This window comes from Gopherus flavomarginatus, chromosome 21, assembly GCF_025201925.1.
Source record: "Gopherus flavomarginatus isolate rGopFla2 chromosome 21, rGopFla2.mat.asm, whole genome shotgun sequence".
Taxonomy (NCBI): Eukaryota; Metazoa; Chordata; order Testudines; family Testudinidae; genus Gopherus; species Gopherus flavomarginatus.
In genome coordinates this window covers 1689381-1708407 of record NC_066637.1, presented here as the reverse complement: position 1 = coordinate 1708407, position 19027 = coordinate 1689381, and the positions used below count along the sequence as shown (strand labels likewise).

Genomic DNA, 19027 nt, shown 5'->3' with positions numbered 1-19027 from the left:
GCCAGCGCTGCAGAGTGGCCACACTTACAGCAACCAGCGCTGCAAGTGGTGTTAGATGTGGCCACACTGCAGCGCTGTTGGGCGGCTTCAAGGGGTTTTGGGGAAGGCGAGAGCAAACCGGGGAAGGAGACCAGCTTCGCCGCGGTTTGCTCTCGCGTTCCGCGAACCACCCTGCAAACCGCAGGGAAGGAGACCTGCTTGCTCGGGGGTTCGGCGAACGCGAGAGCAAACCGGGGAAGGAGACCAGCTTCGCCGCGGTTTGCTCTCGCGTTCCGCGAACCACCCTGCAAACCGCAGGGAAGGAGACCTGCTTGCTCGGGGGTTCGGCGAACGCGAGAGCAAACCGGGGAAGGAGACCAGCTTCGCTGCGGTTTGCTCTCGCGTTCCGCGAACCACCCTGCAAACCGCAGGGAAGGAGACCTGCTTGTTCGGGGAACGCGAGAGCAAACCGCGGCGAAGCTGGTCTCCTTCCCCGGTTTGCTCTCGCGTTCGCCGAACCCCCGAGCAAGCAGGTCTCCTTCCCTGCGGTTTGCAGGGTGGTTCGCGGAACGCGAGAGCAAACCGCGGCGAAGCTGGTCTCCTTCCCCGGTTTGCTCTCGCCTTCCCGGAACCACCCAGCAAACCTCAGGGAAGGAGACCTGCTTGCTCGGGGTTCGGGGAACGCGAGAGCAAGCCGGGGAAGGAGACCAGCTTGATTACCAGAGGCTTCCTCAGGTATGCTGGGATACCTGCTTATTCCACGGAGGTCAAGAAAAGCGCTGGTAAGTGACTATACTTGATTACCAGCGCTGGATCACCAGCGCTGGATCCTCTACACCCGAGACAAAACGGGAGTACGGCCAGCGCTGCAAACAGGGAGTTGCAGCGCTGGTGGTGCCCTGCAGATGTGTACACCTCCTAAGTTGCAGCGCTGTAACTCCCTCACCAGCGCTGCAACTTTCTGATGTAGACAAGCCCTCAGTGGTTCTCCAACTTTTGTACTGGTGACCCCTTTCACATAACAAGGCTGAGGGCGAACCCCCCATATAAATTAAAAATGCTGTTAAATATATAAAGAATTATTATAAATGCTGGAGGCAAAGCAGGGTTTGGGGTGGAGGCTGACCGCTCACGACGCCCCATATAATAAGCTTGTGACCCCCGAGGGGGTCTCAACAACCAGTGCTAAATGGCTAAATGATGAACTAGCAGTCGTTGGACCTGGACTCACCAGGAACTGGTGGAGGGTGAAGGAAGGGGAATGGTTAATTTCTCCTTGTTTTAGGATCCAAGGGTTTGGATCAGTGTTCACCAGGAACTTGGTGGAGAAGTCTCTCAAGGCTACTCAGGGAAGGGTTATAGTACTTGGGAGGAAAATATTCAGGGGGAGGGAGAGGAGGAGGTAGAGTTTCCCAAATAACTCAAATAATTTGGGTGGTGGCAGCAAAACCAGATTTAAGCTGGTAGTTAATCTTAGAGGTTCTCATGCAGGTCCCCATATCTGTACCCTAGAGTTCAGAGTGCGGAAGCGCTGAGCCCTCAAGTGTTAACACATTGTTGTTAATGTAGCCTCTCACTCTACAAGACAGCAGGAATGGAGGAGAGGGGAGAAAGTATAGCAGACAGAGACAGACATAACTTGTGTGCGGGAGAGAGAAATACACACTGCCCCTTTAAGTAAGCTGACCCACTCTTAAATGCATTCTTTTAAAGTGGATCAGGAAGTTGAGACAGCAGCTGCTGCCCCAGGCTCTCTCTATGGAGAAGAAGAGGTAGGCGGGGTGTAGGAGCAGGGAGGAGAACACCCTGACATTAGTCCCCTCCCCCTTGCACAGCAAGCAGGAGTCTAGGGGAGCAGCTTCAAGGCAGAGGGCAGGAGCAGCACATGGCAGTGGGGGAATGGACACAGCTGAACTGCAGGCAGCTGCTGCACAGGGAACTTGGGGAGCGGGGAGCTGATGGGGGCTGCTGGTCCAACCTGGTTCCAAGCCCCCACCAGCTAGCTGCAACAGGCTGCTCTGCCTCCAAGCAGTGGACAAAGCAGGCGGCTGCTGAGCGACATTAGAAGGGAGCATTGCACAACTTAAAAATGAGCATGTTCCCTAACTGATCAGCAACGTAACAACATTAACCAACACAAATTTAAGTGAGGAGTTACTGTACCTTGAAAATCTACAGAAGTGTTTACAAGATGTTACTGTTTTTCATATAGAAATTATCCAATTTAATAAAAGACATGAAATTAGTATCCATAGAGGGATAGTTAAGTCACTGCAGACTCCCTGACTAGAGCTCAGAAAGTTGGGATGCCACTAATTTATAATTAGGCAATTAGGTTGAGATTATCAGTACACTGGAATTAACCAGAGATCTGAAAAAGTATCTTTCCAGGGCATCCTCTTCCTATGGCTCCCAGTACAATGGAGACATTTACTCAAAGTACATCACCTTCAGGATAACTGGGACAGAGTGACCCCAGCTGTAGGTGGGTCAGTGTGGGATTTGAAAGAGAAACTGAAACTGAAGTTTTTAATAGACGTTTACTATAAAACACAAAGGTACATAATGGAAGTATAAAAAGTAAGCGGTTAGCAGTTAAGCACTGCACAATTTGAACTGGATGATAAATGCTCTTCCTCACAGTTCTGTGCGGCCTTTGTTGGTTCCAAGAATGTGCCAAGTTCTCTGGGAAGCTTCCCGGCCCCTTATTATGAAACAAACCCTGTGATTCATTCTCTCATAAGGCTTATGATCTACTGTGTTCTCTTCTCTTGAGGTGCTTCTTCATTTTCAACTTCCCAGCTCCCGAAATGTCATAATTGTATTCAGATGTCACATAGGGGATCTCCCCTTCAGTTCCCTGCTGAAACACAAAGACAAACTGAAAGACACTGCCAGTCTGAACACTACTTTGTTCCATTTCATTTATGCAGACTGACAGAATTTAGCAGTTTACCACTCGGCAGCTCTACGAATTGTGTACTGCAACACACACGATTTTAAAAAGGAAGTTTAATATTGAAAATAGAAATTGCCACTTAATTAGTTTTTGAGCGAAAGAGAGAGAGAGCGCGTGCGCACATGCACGCATTTAACAAGCTCATATACTTAATATGAAACATTCCCATCTTGGAGCCCTAACCAGCAGCTAATACCCATAAGCCTCCCAGCTCACACACGCCTTATAATATAGCTGATTTAATACAAGAAATAGATTTTATACGTTCTATTTAAAATACATGTCACCCTGCTGTACAGGTAGAAGTTGTCTGAAGATCTTCATAAGTCACCCTTACCTGGTTTGTAAAGACACAATTTGGAATGGTGATATTTCCCAGCAGCAGACAGTTTACAAGTCTTAAGTTTTCTGGAGGTACTGGAGTCAGAATATGGTATAGCATCCTCTCCATATCAACCCCTCGGATAATTCCTTTAAAATATATTTACAGTTCAGTCTTAAATCCTCTGAACTACTGCAGGGTGCACAATCACTGCATAGTTGAAATTCTTTGCACAGGCTGGTCATTTCTTAAAATAGTGTTTTGGGTTTAAGCAGGAATCATGCTCTAGACAGAGGCTGAAATACAATTCTCGTGCTACCCTTGTGATTTGTGACTCCTACCCTCCATTCCCTTTTGGTCATAAAAAACCCAAATACTCCAGATATCAACTCCAGGCTAGTTCTTTCCAGGAGCAGCAACAGAATCTTCAGATTTCCAAGTAAAATTGCTGTGTGTTTTCAAAACAGATGTGCAAACACACATTAATGCAATGCTGAAGTTGTATAGCTAAAAGTAATTAGAGGCAATGCAAATATTTAGAATCCAACAGCAACACATCCTGCTATGGTTTGTGTTAAAATGATATTTGTCATTAAATGTATATTAAAACAAAACAAATATGTGCACAACGCAGTCAAGTTAAAGCTGCAGGGGAATTCTACTCTTTGCACTTCTGGACTGATTTTCCCTGTGCGACTTTAATATTGCTTCAATTGTTTGGAAACCCGCCCCCAACCACACACACACTCACTCCCTCCTTGTTTGTGGCTATGCTCCTGCAGAGCTCCAGGGAACCCTGAATGCTCCTGACATAGAAAGCAACTGAGAAATGTTGCATCAAAACCAGACTTTTTTCAAATTAAGCAGAGATGAGTGCTCAGTGAGCATGGTAAGATTCAGACTTCAGGCAACTTTTGCTGTAGCGCTGTTCAGAGAAGCGTGCTTATTTTTCCCCCCTTACAATAAAAATATTTTACCCCAATCCACACAGGCTGAGACAGCTGAATGGATTTTGAGCACAACTTCCTGAAGTTGATCTTAAATATCTGAACCCCAAGGAAAATAATGAATCAATTTATTAATAAATACAAAGAAGAGACTACAATGGAAACTGTTTTGCAACCTTAACTGTAGCTATTGCCACCAGTCACTAAGACGGAGGGCTCACAAGCAAAGGTTATAATGGAAAACAAAACCTGTAGAGAAGAAGCAGATGTTTATTTTTACTCTACTGCTATTCTTCAAGTTACCTTTGAAAGAGTGATTAAAACAGCTGAATACTTTATGCTGCAGATTCAACGTATGATCAGAAGGAGCAATTTAGTTTTAGCAATGCTAAAGTCTGCCCAGGATTCACTCACCGAAGCCCAAGCAATCACAGACTGGCGTCTGTGTAAGCAAGACTGGCCCATCAGTTTGACATCTGACCTCATCCAATATCCTGCAGAGACCAACCCAGCTGGCATTTACTGAATACATGATGTGTGTAGGAGCAACATCAGTGTGAATAACCCTGAGCGCAACAGCATTGAAAGGTACCTAGAAAATAAGCCCCGGATCATTAGTTCACTTGAATTTAGTTCTGAATTGCAACAGACACATAATTGTAGTTATTTCTACCATTATTACTATATGCAGTGTTGTTGTAGCCATAACTACACAAACTGAAATCTGCTGTATACCTACCTACATTAGCGACAACACTATACTGTAATCCCAAATGGCTGACCAAGAAACACAAAATACTTGCTATGTACACTTCAAGGGAGTGCTGGCATAAACGTTAACTCGAGAGGTGTTTTACAAGTAGGTTACTGCTGTTCCTAACAGTCGGACAGGGCCTTTTTGTTGACAGTTCCGTAGAACATTTAGAATACACACCTCTACCCCAATACAACGCTGTCCTCAGCAGCCAAAAATCTGAAACCACGTTATAGGTTCTAGGTGAAACCACGTTATATCGAACTTGCTCTGATCCACCGGAGCGCACAGCCCCACCTCCCCGGAGCACTGCTTTACCGTTTTATATCTGAATTCGTGTTACATACGGTCAGAGGTGTAGTAATCTAGATTACTAACAATCAGCCTTCTGAATCCAGTCATCAAAACAGCATCTTCAATTCTTTCACAAATGCTTAAGTTACCTGATAGGGAATCAGACTGTGTAGAGGAAGTACTGATCTTGTTTCCAGAGGCTGAAGCTGGCCAAGGTAACCTAACATTGCCACATCCCGGAGGATACTGCTATGGACCCGTCTGGAAAAATAAGCAAACAAATGATGCAGAGATGAAAAAGTCACACTCCAGTTCAAACATAAGCACTTACTGAGACATTTCAGAATTTGCAGTGTGATATTTGTTATATTCAATATTTTAGAAGGTTTATTATTAAATTTGTGTTGTTCAGATCTATTTAGAGCTATGTTTTATTAACCCTGTGGCTCTGAGATTCCACAATTCAATTGCAGGATGATGTTGTAAGGCTGCTTACTTTAGGTAGCAGTCACTTTTTAGATTCTGGCTCTCTTCTCCAGTCCTGATAGCCAAGAGAATTTTCCATCAGCCAGTTGTGAGAAAGGAGAAGAAATGATGGCCTGAACCTGTGACCCCAGTCACACTTTATTAAACAGTTCTTTAGTGAAAGTTTCTGTGGAGCCAAGTCAAACACCCATGCACATCTAGGGTGACTAGACAGTAAATGTGAAAAATTGGGATGGCGGTGGGGGGGTAATAGGAGCCTATATAAGAAAAAGGCTCAAAAATCGAGACTGTCCCTATAAAATCTAGACATATGGTCACCCTATGCACATCCCCCAATATCAGAGAAATGGGAAGCATGTGACAGGATGAGAGCCAAGGAGAGGCAGTTCCTAACGCAATCTTTAGATAAATATCGGCTATTCAAGTTTGTCCTTAAACCATGGTAGCTAAAAGGCATATTGAGAGGCTTCAGGGCTTCTTCCTGTCCACAGCTTTAAATACTCCTGAGGGAAATATGTGATACTGCTGTGTGCATAATTAATAAGCTGTACATTTTTTTTTATGCAGAAAAAAGCTTCTGCCTTAATGTTGCTGCAGCACAAGAACAGCAGCAGCTCCCAGCAGAAAGTAACTTTTGCAGTTCCGCCTTTTGCCCAACAGAGGCCACTGTGATGACAGAACACAGCAGCAGCTCCTAGCCAGCTAGGGAAGAGAAAGAGCTGCCTTTGTCACAGCACCTGTCAGGCCAGGCCAGGCAACAGAGGCTCTGGGGAAACAGACAGCATGGGGCTGCTAGGGGGTCAGACAGGGGCTCATAAGCGCTAGTGAGGGAGGACAGACTGTGGCAGGGACTGAATGGAAGCGGAGGCACAGGGTCACAGGAGAGGAAGGAGGTGCAGGGCCATATGGTGATGGGGGGGAAAGGAGTGCAGAGCTACAGAGGGACAGAAGGCAGCTGAGTGCGGGATACAGAGATACACTGAGATGGGGGAGGGGGCAGCGAGACACAGAGCCATGGTAACAGGGTGCAGGGCCAGATGGGGATTGGGACAGTGGGTGTCTGAATGGGGGTGGAGGGATACATGGGGACAGGGGCAATGTCTGACTGAATGGGAGAGGTTACGGGTCAGCCAGGGTCTCCATGGGGGAAACTTCCTAACAATCCCTCCCTGCTCTGCCAAAAACCTGGTCTGTACTTTTTCCACCCATACCCAACACCCTGGCTCCTTCCCAGCAATTTACTTCCCTCTCCCTCAGCTCCTCCCTTATTCCAGACTCCTCCAAGCCTTTGCACTGCTTCTGAGGGGTGCGGGAAATACAGTTCTGCATTGCAGTTTAAATGAATTATTACTCAGATTCCTTACTAGGCATATTAATACAGTACTCTATTTGCCAAAAAACATTTCCTGAATCTTTTTGGTTGTCTGTATTGTTACAGACATACTTGCTAACAGGTACTTTGAAATAAATGACCAAAAATAATTGAAACCAGAGTGATTATATTGTGTTATTTTGACAAATAAAATTTGCAGAATTTTAAAACATCGTGCGCAGAATTTAATTTTTTGGTGCAGAATTCCCCCAGGAATATTTACTATATCAAGGTTAGGGACACTGCACCAGTGTTCCCTCTAATTTTTCCCCACACATGTGCGGAATGAATTTTGTTACTTGCACCAATATGGAGGTGATGTGTGACATAACACCTCTATATTGGTGCACATAATAAAATTCATGTGGTGAGGTGGGGCTGAGGCATTCAGAATGTGGGAGGGAGCTCAGGGCTGGGGTAGAGGGTTGGGGTGCAGGGGTGTGAGGGCTCCAACTGAGGGTACAGGCTCTTGGGTGGGACCAAGGATGGAGGGGCTAAGGGCTGAGGCAGAGGATTGGGGTGCAGGCTCTGGGGTGGGGTTGGGGTGCAGGCTGCCATGAGGCTACAGCAGGGAGAGAGAACTCCCCGCCCCCCGAGCTCTCTCCCCAGAGCAGCACCTGGGCTGGGAGGGAGAGGCGCCCCTCCCTGTCGCAGCAGCTCTGGTGCTGGGGCCGCAAGATAGGCACCTCTCCCCTGGCCGGAGCAAACCTGGGGCTGGGTTGGGATGCCCCTCCATGGCAGATCCTGGCCAGGTGGGCTCCCTGAGTGCCCATGTGGCACTTAATAGGCTGCTATGCAGCTGTGCAGTTTACAGGGAACTTAGCACTGCATGGCTATTAAATAGTTTCAACAAAGCGAAAGGCTTTACTCTGCCATAACTGCAGTCCTTTGTTAATCACTAGTGAAGGTATGATTGCCTTATTTCAGATATACAAGGCTACCATTCAGCCTTGCACTTCTCTCATGAACTGATAAGCAGAACAGAATAAAATATTTCAAAACAAGTTCTTCATCCAAAAATGGCTTTTGAAATTGACTTTTTGCAAAAAAAAAAAATAAAATAAAAAGTGGCAATACTGTCAATGTTTTTCATGAAAAAATGTAGTTTGATATTTTTCAAAATCAAACTATCAAAATTATTAAATAAAAATGGGTAGTTATTCCAAGGTTTTAAATAACATTTTTGAAAAAATATTAGAAAGTACACAAAAAGTGTGTCCACTTAATGGATTTTAAAACCGAAAGAGACCATTACCATAATCTAATTTGACCTGCATAAAACATGCCACAGAACCATGCCAATTAATTCTGCATGACAGCCACAACTTCTGTTTAAGCTATGGATAGCTAAAGAGATTCTAGTCTTGATTTAAAGATGTCAAGTGATGACAAATCCATTACATCCCTAGGTAAGTTGTTAGAATTGTTAATTATCCTCACTGTTAAAAATGTGATATCTTGTCTGAATTTATCTAATGCCCATTTCCAACCACTGGATCTTGTTATGCCTTTTTCCATCAGATTAAAAAGTCATCTACTATCAAATCTCTTCTCCATGTAGCTATTGTAGGTGCTTCGACACTACGATGACTGTGTCATACAAGTACTGGAACAGATACAAGTGTGGCTCTGCGAAGGTAACATCAAATAGTGAGCTAAGCATTGTGCATTTATTTTCAAAATTTAGTAACTGAGAATGACATGCTGAAATGCAAACAAACTGCTGGAAACACCATACTCCATGGCAGGAGCAGTGGTTTCTGTACTTACGCTTCACCAGCATTCCCTGCTCCAGGGAATTTTGGTTGTATGCACAGCAATTTATGCCCTGTAGTCGATGTTTGAAAATCGCTTTCTCCTTCACACTGCTTCCAATCCTCCATTCCACTCACATCCATGCTCTTACACTTGCCCTGTAGTTTGCCTTTTGTATGTAGGCCAGCAGCAAGATTAATATATTCTGGGGTAAAACGAGGCATATCCTTAAAGTCTTCAACATTGATCTGAACAATATGACTGGGTGCCAGCAGTCGAATGATATCAATCAGAAGCAGCAATCCAACACCTTTGGGAATGGGAAGAGGGAGAGAAAAAACACACAGTTTGCAGAAGGTAGTGCAGTCACACCAGGTAAGCATCTTGCAGATCTGAACATTGGTTATTAGACACTCAGGAGTGTCTCTCAATTGTTGTTAGAGACTTAAAATAAACTCACACAGAATTAGAGTAATATTTCCCAGTCTCAGAATATAGTTACAAAATGTTTATCATAGCATGTATACTGTTAAGATATAGCATTAATCTTCTAATGCATTTCCAAAGATTAGATGTATGGTGGTTTACCTTTCACCCATCCCATTGTATTGATGACCAAAGGCACTTCTTTCTTGTAGGAGTTAAACACATACTTTACTGTGTCGATATATCTTTCTGTATCCTGCTCACAACTAACTTCTCCGTAATACACCATTTTACGTGGCATTCGCTGATGAGTGAATGGTGGACCTGAAAAAAGACACACTGAAGATTAACAGTAAATACTTGGGAGTTTTGGTAATTCAAAGAAAGCGGCCATAAAGAGTTAGCAAAACCCCCAAACTCCTGAAGCACACATGCTCAATCCCTGTCTGTATTGATGGAAGTTATTCTTCTACAGTTTGTATCCAGTTGTTTCACCTTTTTTGGAAAGGCTTGTACTTTAAGATTTTCTTCACTTGCTCCAAAGAACCCTTCCTCTGCCCTGCAGATCACTTCCTTTCAATTCTGCGTATACAGTCAAAGACAGTCAGTCTCAACGTCTGAGTGTCAGAAAGCTGATAAATCCATTAATGTGGTATGGAACTATACAATTCTTATACGTACGAGTTTATAAATTTATTTAGATTAACCACTATTCTAGAAGACAATTTGAGCAGGGTAGCAGTTTTTGATCAGGAAGTAAAAAAGGAAAACTAAATTGGAACAACAACAGGACTGTGTGCATTACAAGTTAGTAGTGTAAACACATTAGTTTTTTCCCCTCCATGATGACAGAGCAGCCCAAGGCAAACAGCTGATCCAAAAACTAGACCACACCATTTGGTGGCTGGGAGCCAAAGCTCTTTGGAGACACCCAAGGCCATATATACTAACAGGTTTTCTACTTATGATTTTTCAAAACTTACAATATTCTTCCCTCTTTTTCCCACCCCAAACTTAACAAGTTTACAATTTAAAACCAGGGGGAGAAGTTAAAAAAAAAGCTTCAGACAAGCCCTAGAAAGTTCTATGGCCTTTTAAAAACATGTACTTTGACCCACATCTCTATCTGCATATCTCAAAAACATTAATAAACTAAACCTAAAGTTTCAGTGAGGTATGCAAGTATTATTCCCACTTTCACAGATGGAGAACTGAAGCAGAGAGACAAGACGGTTACTCACCTTTGTAACTGTCGTTCTTCAAGATGTGTTGCTCACATCCATTCCAATTAGGTGTGCGCGCGCCGCGTGCACGTTCGTCAGAAGATTTTTACCCTAGCAACACTCGGTGGGTCAGCTGGGTCGCCCCCTGGAGCGGCGCCGCTATAGCGCCGGATATACACCCCTGCCGACCCAACGACCCTTCAGTTCCTTCTTGCCGGCTACTCCAACAGAGGGGAAGGAGGGCAGGTTTGGAATGGATATGAGCAACATCTCAAAGAACAACAGTTACAAAGGTGAGTAACCATCTTTTCTTCTTCGAGTGCTTGCTCAGATCGATTCCAATTAGGTGATTCCCAAGCCTTACCTAGGTGGTGGGGTTGGAGCGAGACGTTGCAGAATGCAAAACTGCTGAGCCAAAGGCTGCATCGTCTCTAGACTGCTGAACCAATGCGTAATGTGAGGCAAAGGTGTGAATCGATGACCAGGTAGCAGCGCGACATATTTCCTGGATGGGAACAGGGGCCAGGAAAGCAGCAGATGAGGCTTGCGCCCAAGTAGAATGGGAGGTGAGATGGCTAGCCGGAATGTGAGCCAATTCATAGCATGTTCGGATGCAGGATGTCACCCAAGATGAAATTCTTTGGGAAGAGACCGGCATGCCTTTCATCCGGTCTGCCACCACTACAAAGAGCTGAGGCGAACATCAGAAGGGTCTGGTCTCTCGATATAAAAGGCGAGAGCCCTGCGGACATCCAAGGTATGCAGTTGTTGTTCCCGACGTGATGAGTGTGGCTTCGGGAAAAAGACTGGGAGAAAGATGTCTTGATTGACATGAAAGGCAGACATCACCTTAGGGAGGAAAGAGGGATGCGGTCGCAGCTGTACCTTGTCCTTGTGGAATACCGTATTGGCAAGGGAGCGTTGAGCCACTGATGGGGCACCTTGGGCCCGGTGGTATGCCCATGGTGTCCAGAAGGACCAGTGATGAGGCCCTTGTTCGTGGCTTTGTCCCTGCGGATATTGGCTGGGGACGTCAGATTCCCCCTCCTGATGGAAGGATGCACTGCCAGCCTAAGACAATACTGACGTGTGTCTCGAAGGCCATGGTGGTGCTGAGACACCCTGGGAGGGCGCCATTGTTCTTGACGCTCAATCCCAGGGCGGTACTGGGGAGCGGTACCGGGAGCTATGGCGGTACCGCGAGCGAGACCGGGACCTTCTACCGTACCGGTGCCGGGAGGTCGACCGGAATCTCGAGTCCCTTCGCCTGGAGTGACTGTGGGATACACAGTACCGAGATCGGTGCCAAGAGCCAGATCGGTACTGGGAGTATCTGTCTGGTGAACGAGATGTTGAAAGTCGTCCGCCGTGAGTGCATCCAGTACCGCAATGGAGAGCGGTGCTGGGACTGCGAGCGGCGCCGGGAGCGGGAACGACATGATCAAGAGCGCCTGCGAGACTGATCTGGAATGACGTCTCTCTGGTGGACTGACGGAAGGAGGCCTTACGAGGGCCGGCTTGCCGATGGATTGAACAACCCGCACTGGCGGTGCCGGGGGTTGAGGACATATCAGCTCCGTCATAGCAATGAGCTTCCTTGCCGTAGAGAAGGTCTCCGGCGTAGAAGGAAGAACAAACTCAACCACTGCCAGAGCCGGGGAGCTGTCTGGCACCGGACTCAACGGTTCTTGTGGGACTGGAATCAACGGTGCCGCGCCAGGTGGAGCTGCAATCTGTGGTGCCGGCTTCGACGGTGCCGCAGCGGATGACGGTGCTCGACGAACCGTCTTAGACGAGTGCTCCTTCTGCAAGGCTGGAGTTGGAGCATTATGTCGTTTTCCAGTCGGGGAAAGGGAGTGGTGCCGAGGAGTCAGTGCCGGTAGAGGTCGGTGCCGTGACTCCTTCTCGGTACCGGAGTGATCCGGTGCCAAAGGGGCGCTCCTTACTGACGCAGTCTGTTGGGCGCTTAGTACCGATGTTGCAGGACTAAGTGCTGACTCCATGAGGAGCTGCTTCAATCGAAAGTCCTGCTCCTTCTTTGTCCTCGGTTTAAATGACTTGCAGATGCGGCACTTGTCAGCAAGGTGGGATTCCCCTAGGCACTTGAGGCAGGAGTCGTGGGGATCCCCTATTGGCATCGGCTTTTGGCACGCCGAGCACGGTTTGGATCCCGGTGCCTTGGGCATGGGCCTGCACCGGGGTGGAGGAAACGGGCTAATCCCCGATCCCCCCTTCAACTATATAAACTAACTATGAATAGAAGTACTAACACTAACTATAACTACAAGAACTCGAACTATAAACACAGTAAAGAGCAAAGAACTATGAGAAGCTAGGGATGTGGAGATCAGCAAAGCCGCGCTCCACAGTTCCAACGACCGTCACGGGCGGTAAGAAGGGACAGAAGGGCTGTTGGGTCGGCAGGGGTATATATCTGGCGCTATAGCAGCGCCACTCCAGGGGGCGACCCAGCCGACCCACCAAGTGTTGCTAGGGTAAAAATCTTCTGACAAGCGTGCACGCGGCGCGCGCACACCTAATTGGAATCGATATGAGCAAGCACTTGAAGAGGAATAAATGATTTGCCCAAGGTGTAACATGAAGTCTGTGGCAGAGACGGAAAATTCACTCAAGTTTGCTACATCCCAGGCCAACAGCCTATAGAAAAGATCACCCTCTCCACCCACTCCCATAAAATATGTAAAAACCAAGAAGGGAGAATAACTTGCCTGGTAGTTCTGATTTCCTAGAGATAGCACCTTGGAGGATTTCACTCCCGGGTCTTAGCTCCTTACCACAAGATTGGCAGGCCTCCTTCACTTATAATGTTTTTGAACTGTGAGCAGAGTTAATATGGTGCTGTTAAGACACAGGAGTGAGAATCCTGCACAGTACCTTTAGAAAATAAATATATATATTTCTGGTGATGAGAATATAGCAAAATACATACCAAGACATGGCTCTGACACATTAATTAAGGAGACACATCCAGGTGGTGTAAACTCTGTCTGTCCCAGATCACATTCCAAATATTCAACACAAGGAAGGCTACAATAAAAGAAAAAAAGATTGTAAGATGCGCTGCATTTTATCTGTAAATAAAACAGAACAGTATTTCACTTAGAATACATCAGGAAAAGAATCCAATTCTGACAGCCATAAACACAATGAGAATCTCAGACACTGAATAAGATCACTAGCTTTCTGCCTCCTCCCTCTATCTGAGGGACTGTAATGGACAGGCAATGACAAACTATAAACTAGGGCTCCATGTGTGTCACAGAGGTCACAGATTCCATTACTTTCTGCAACTTCTGTGACTTCTGCAGCGCCCGGCGTGTGCTTGGGCAGCCCTGGGGACAGCCACACCAGCTACTGCTCAGGCAGCTCCTGGCAGCCATCCCCGTGCAGCCAGAGCAGCTGCAGTCCACTGGCCCCAGGCACCCCTCTTTCCCCCTGAACAGCCGCCCCCCCCCGCCCCCCGGTTTTAGTCACAGGTATAAGTCATGGTGAGGACACAGGCTGTGAATATTTGTTGATTGCCTGTGACCTGTCCATGACTTTTACTGTGACTACCTGTGTAGCTTTAACTATAACCAACTACAACACTAAACACAATGCATGGTCTGGACCAGCAACAGCACAATACCATTCCAGTCTTGAACAGAGATACTGCCAATCAATGTCAAATTGCACAAGTGGTACACACAGATGAGGACTGCCAACAAACAATTTTTGCTTCATGTTAATTTTCAAAAACATCCAAATCCCCAGTAATTATTTATAAATAATCCTATTGATTTCTCTTACCCAGATCACAGAAGATTTGAAAATCTGACTCTTATAGGATAAAAAAAACTCACTGATTCAGCAATAGGTTAATGAGATATCTGTTCAATGTTGATTTTCCAATACTTTTTGGGCCACACACCAGAATGACAGGACAACCATCATCTTCCTCTGGAAAAACAAACATACCCTGAAATGGACCATTACTATAAATTAATGTCATGCATCCTACTCCACAAAAGTTCATAAAAATTTAATCTCAGGAGCTGAGCATTTTCATTGAAAGAGCAGTTTACATAACATGGGCTTATATTTGCACTTTGGAACCAGAACAATAAAGCTTTGTTTAAAGGTGAGGAGGGTATTTACATTTATAAGCACAAAATAAAAAGCCTTCTAAGAGGGTGGACTCCAACACCTGGGCACAAAATCAGCCTTGCAAAATTCTACTTGCCCTATGGGAAATTATTTTGGGGCAGGGATGGACAAAAACAGATTTCCCCCACACCAAATCATCATAAAGGCACATTAGTTTTGGTGGCAGATCAGTAAGGCAGCAAAAAGCCTTATGGGTCATATAAACACTCCCTCCTCCCCCTTTAAGTACCTCAAAACGAGGTAACACACTCAGTTTGGTCCAGAAACTATCCAAGGCTTGAAATTTGACCCAACCATTTCACTATTGTCAGGGCATGGTTTCAGAAGCATGAACTTAAGAAAAACTCTGAGAAAGGAGCTTTTGCTCCCTTTAGATCACTGCAAAATGTAACATTCAGTTCCATCAAATTTAAGATACTCACCACGACATGCTTGTATTAACTCTTCAATTGCTGAAACTGAACTCTCCGACAAAAGTAGGCCACTTTCAGGATCACGTTTCCCAATACCAGTAGAAGCTAGAGCTGCATCTTCTGGTGTGAAGCAAGAACCCCTTTGTCTCTATAGATCAGCAAGCATATACCAAAGAAAGGTTTTAGCAAATTCATAACACACCACATACAAAATAACTCCTACTGTCTTATTTGACTGGACAGTGGTACCAGCACAGAATGATTTAGTCACATTAATTGTCTTCTCTGTTCTAGTTCTACAAAAGTCTGAAGTCCAGGTAACAGGAAGGAAGTGCTAGGAACAAGGTCTCATCTTCACTGACATTGTAACCCCTGCTTACTACAGCAAATGGCACCTTACAAATACCACAGACGGATGTGTCTAAAATAGGGAGAATGATACCTCCTTTATAAAGCACTTGGAGAGCTACTGATGAAAAACTCTATGAGAGCTAGGTATTATTATATACAGGTCTACAGCGTGCAGACCACTGTAATTCCATGGGAAACCAGTCTTATAATTCACACCTGAAAGTCACATGACAGACATAAGAAGAGGACATGATTGGAACATGAAACAAAGTGCTCTGGAAACAATAATGGGGCTGGGCCAGTCAAGTGGAGCTGCCACCAAGTGCAGACAGAACAGGAAACACTAGAGGGCTGGGGAATGTGGGGAGAAAAGTATGGGAAGAGAGTAGCAAGAAAGTGACTGCAACAAAGGAGGGAGTGAAGTTCTGGCAAAGGATAAATCCATGCATCATATATACAAAAAAAATGAATTACAACTAATTTATACGGTTATAATTCCATCACTGATTCAGCAACAGGTTAATGAAATATCTGTTAAATGGTGACTTTCATGACTATATGCATGATTCTAGCTTTGGTCTTATGGTAAATAACCAGAATACCTCTATGGAACTGTATACATATATACATAACACATGCTGTTTTTCTGACCCACACTTTTATTGCTCCATACACAATTAATCCTCTCCTGAAGCCATGCAAATTTTTCTTCCTCAAAACAATTCCCATAGGATAAGATTGAACAAATGCAAGATTTCCATTAAATAACGAAATGGAAGATGCATTTCACCTTTACTCTGAAGATATGGGAGAACTCTGGGTGATTAAGAATGAATCTTGTAACTGAGGTATCCAGACCATCCAACAGCACCAGAGAACACAAAGGGGCAAAACTTTTCATCAGTTTAATTCTAGCATCTGCAAGATGACAACAGTTAGTCTTAAAACACTATATTTCACACAAATTAGAGTTCAAGTCCAAAACCGATACAATGAACAAATACTTTTTACATTATCTGACCTTCATAATACCTGTGAGGTAGGTATCACCCCCATTTGACAAATGTGGAAAGAATCCTGTGAGTAACCGAGAAAATAGAAGGTTTTTTTTTTTAATTTGAAAAACATGCTTATAAAGAAACTAAACACTTTTTGGCTTTCAACTTCTATAACATAGTGGTCACTTATGCCAAGTGTCTGGTCTTGTTAGAACAGCTGAACAAATATTCTGTTAATCACTTAATTTTAGCAAAAGATGACATTGTGTAGCTATCAAATCTTCTAAATGGCAGCAGTTCAACTTGTTTGTTAGTAAAGTCTGTTATCTCAGAATTTGACTTTCACAGATCAAAATCTTATTTCCATATAAAGAAGGGCATGGGTCACTTGCTGGAGGATTCTCTGCAGCTTGAGGTCTTCAAACCACAATTTGAGGACTTCAATAACTCAAACATAGGTTTGTTATAGAAGTGGATGGGTGAGATTCTGTGTGCAGGAGGTCAGACTAGATGATCATAATGGTCCCTTCTGACCTTAAAGTCTATGAGTCTATGAGAAGCAAACATCTTATGTGATTTGCCAAAGAAGTCAGTGATGTGCAGAATCAGAATACATGAGTTCCTATTTTCCAGTCCGTACTTGAAGAAATAAACTACAGAGTTCCATGGAAAATGAGGACATATATTACTATCCTAAAGTAAGGCAATAAACAACACTCAGTCATTTTCATTGCCATAAAAAAGTTATAAAGGCGATCTCGAGAGTTTGCCAGTGACTATGTGTACAACTACAGACCAAATATTTGTGTGTGTGAATGTAGTGTGGGAAAGATGATGGCTGGATGGCCCTAAGTACTCTAGTACTCACAGGACAGATACAGCATGAGAAACACCTCTCCCCTTAGTCCAGGTGAGCTATTATGATCACCTAGTCTGACCTCTTATATAAAACAGGGCCTAGAACTTCAACCAGTGATTCCTGCTTCTAGCTCAACAACTTGTGGTTGAATAAAGCACATCTTTTAGAAAATCATCCAGTCTTGACTTAAGGACTGCCGGCAATAGCAAATTTACTACAGCATTTGGTAATTTGTACCAATGGTTAATTACCCTCACTGTTAAAAAATTGATTCTAATGGGAAGTTATTCTGCTTTGCCTCTAGAAAAACAGCAAGAAAAGGCATCAACACCAATAGTAGTGATGAGGACACGTAGCTAGACTGGGACCACGCTAACTCATTTCACAGAGGCCACTGAATAATGTCATGTAAAGATGACTTTTGATCACAACTCTAGCCTGCATTCAGAATGGTGACACAGAGATAAAAGGCTTATCTCATTACAAAGTCTCTGGAACTCTTCAGTCTGCCCCAAAGCAATTGGTTAAGGGTAGCCCTACATGTAACCAGCTCTAATGGCTCTTTACACACCCAAATAGCAGACTCCTCACCAAAGCACACTGCTCAGTCCATGCTTACCACGTGGCACATGATGGGCTCTGAGCATTGCCCTGGCTGATATCCTCATCTCCTTCTTGGATTTCTCCAGCATCTCATAGGTCACTGCTTCGATGGTCAGGGCACAGTGGGTCTGAGGAGAGAAGAGGTCGTAGGAAGGCTGCTCCTGAGTGATGGTAAATCCAAACACTTGGACTGCACCATAGAGGCAGGTCAGGCGGCATTTCCCAGTGAAGGTCAGCTTCTGTGGTGGGGAAACAGATGAGATACTGACCATGCTTGAACACCAGGGCAGCGCTATACAGACAAGGAAGAGACAGCCCCTGTCATGGCTCTTCACACATGGGAGGTGCTGGGTTCTCCCCCCGGCCCCAGGAAGTGCCACCCAGCCCCCTCCCAATCCCTGCAACCGCACTTGCCTAAGACCCAAAGCTACCGTGCATATTCACCCCCCTCAACTATTCCTGGCTACCCCCTCACCAACGACTAGCCCTCCCCACTATCACCTTCCCAAAGGCCAGATCCCTGCCTGCCCCCCCACAGCCACCCCCCCACGTCCCAGTCTGACCCCTCCCAAGACCACCCTCCCCCGCCTACCCTCTCACAGCCACCTCCCCATGCCCCCATCTGTCCCCCCCACGGCCGCCCCCCACGCTTCCGCGTGCCCCCTCCCAAGGCCGCCCCCCTCCCAGCCAGCCCCCACACCCCCGTCTGCCCCCCCACGCTTCCGCGTGCCCCCTCCCAAGGCCGCCCCCCTCCCAGCCAGCCCCCACACCCCCGTCTGCCCCCCCCACGGCCGCCCCCCGCCAAACCTGGGCGTGCGGCAAGAGCAGCACCACGGCGCCCTCTGTGGCCTCCACCGCGGCGAGGGTGCTCGCTGCCGGGGCCGCCTCCCCGCCGCCCTCCGGGCCCGGCGCCTGCAGCAGCCCCGAGCGCACGAAGGAGGCGGCGTATTCCCGCCACGCGTCCCCGCCGGGCCGCTCCCGCCACTTCCGGGCCGCAGGGCCTGAGCCGGGACCTCCCTGCCGGCGGCCGCGGGCCAGGCGCTTCCGCGGAGGCTGCGCCCGGCGCCCCGCGGGGAAGCGGCGGAGAAGGGGCGGCTTGGGCATGGCGGCCTCCAGGGC

At 46.1% G+C, this 19027-nt stretch overlaps 1 protein-coding gene across 4 annotated transcripts; it reads right to left on the bottom strand.

Moving 5' to 3' along the window:
* Positions 1 to 2500: 2500 nt before the first annotated feature.
* Positions 2501 to 19027, bottom strand: NOL9 (nucleolar protein 9). 4 transcript variants are annotated; one of them, XM_050931598.1, is made up of 13 exons: positions 18716 to 19027; positions 17925 to 18147; positions 16481 to 16525; positions 16239 to 16366; positions 15107 to 15245; positions 14381 to 14477; positions 13468 to 13565; positions 9457 to 9618; positions 8884 to 9178; positions 5405 to 5516; positions 4622 to 4799; positions 3276 to 3409; positions 2501 to 2842 (listed from the first exon to the last, which is right to left on the bottom strand). In XM_050931598.1, the coding sequence occupies exons 1-13, from the start codon at positions 19010 to 19012 to the stop codon at positions 2726 to 2728; spliced, it is 2025 nt and encodes a 674-aa protein (XP_050787555.1). In that variant the 5' UTR covers positions 19013 to 19027; the 3' UTR covers positions 2501 to 2725. The 4 variants fall into 4 exon arrangements, with proteins under 4 accessions (XP_050787555.1, XP_050787556.1, XP_050787557.1 ...); XM_050931599.1 differs by having other exon boundaries at positions 2501 to 2839; XM_050931600.1 differs by lacking the exon at positions 16481 to 16525.

Excerpts from the sequence above, each read along its gene's own strand:
- NOL9 (XM_050931598.1), bottom strand. The coding sequence starts at position 19,012 with ATGCCCAAGCCGCCCCTTCTCCGCCGCTTCCCCGCGGGGCGCCGGGCG. Across the intron at positions 16,367-16,480 it reads GGGTGATACCTACCTCACAG|ATGCTAGAATTAAACTGATG; the intron begins GTATTATGAAGG and ends GTCATCTTGCAG. Across the intron at positions 14,478-15,106 it reads GTTAATACAAGCATGTCGTG|AGGAAGATGATGGTTGTCCT; the intron begins GTGAGTATCTTA and ends TTGTTTTTCCAG.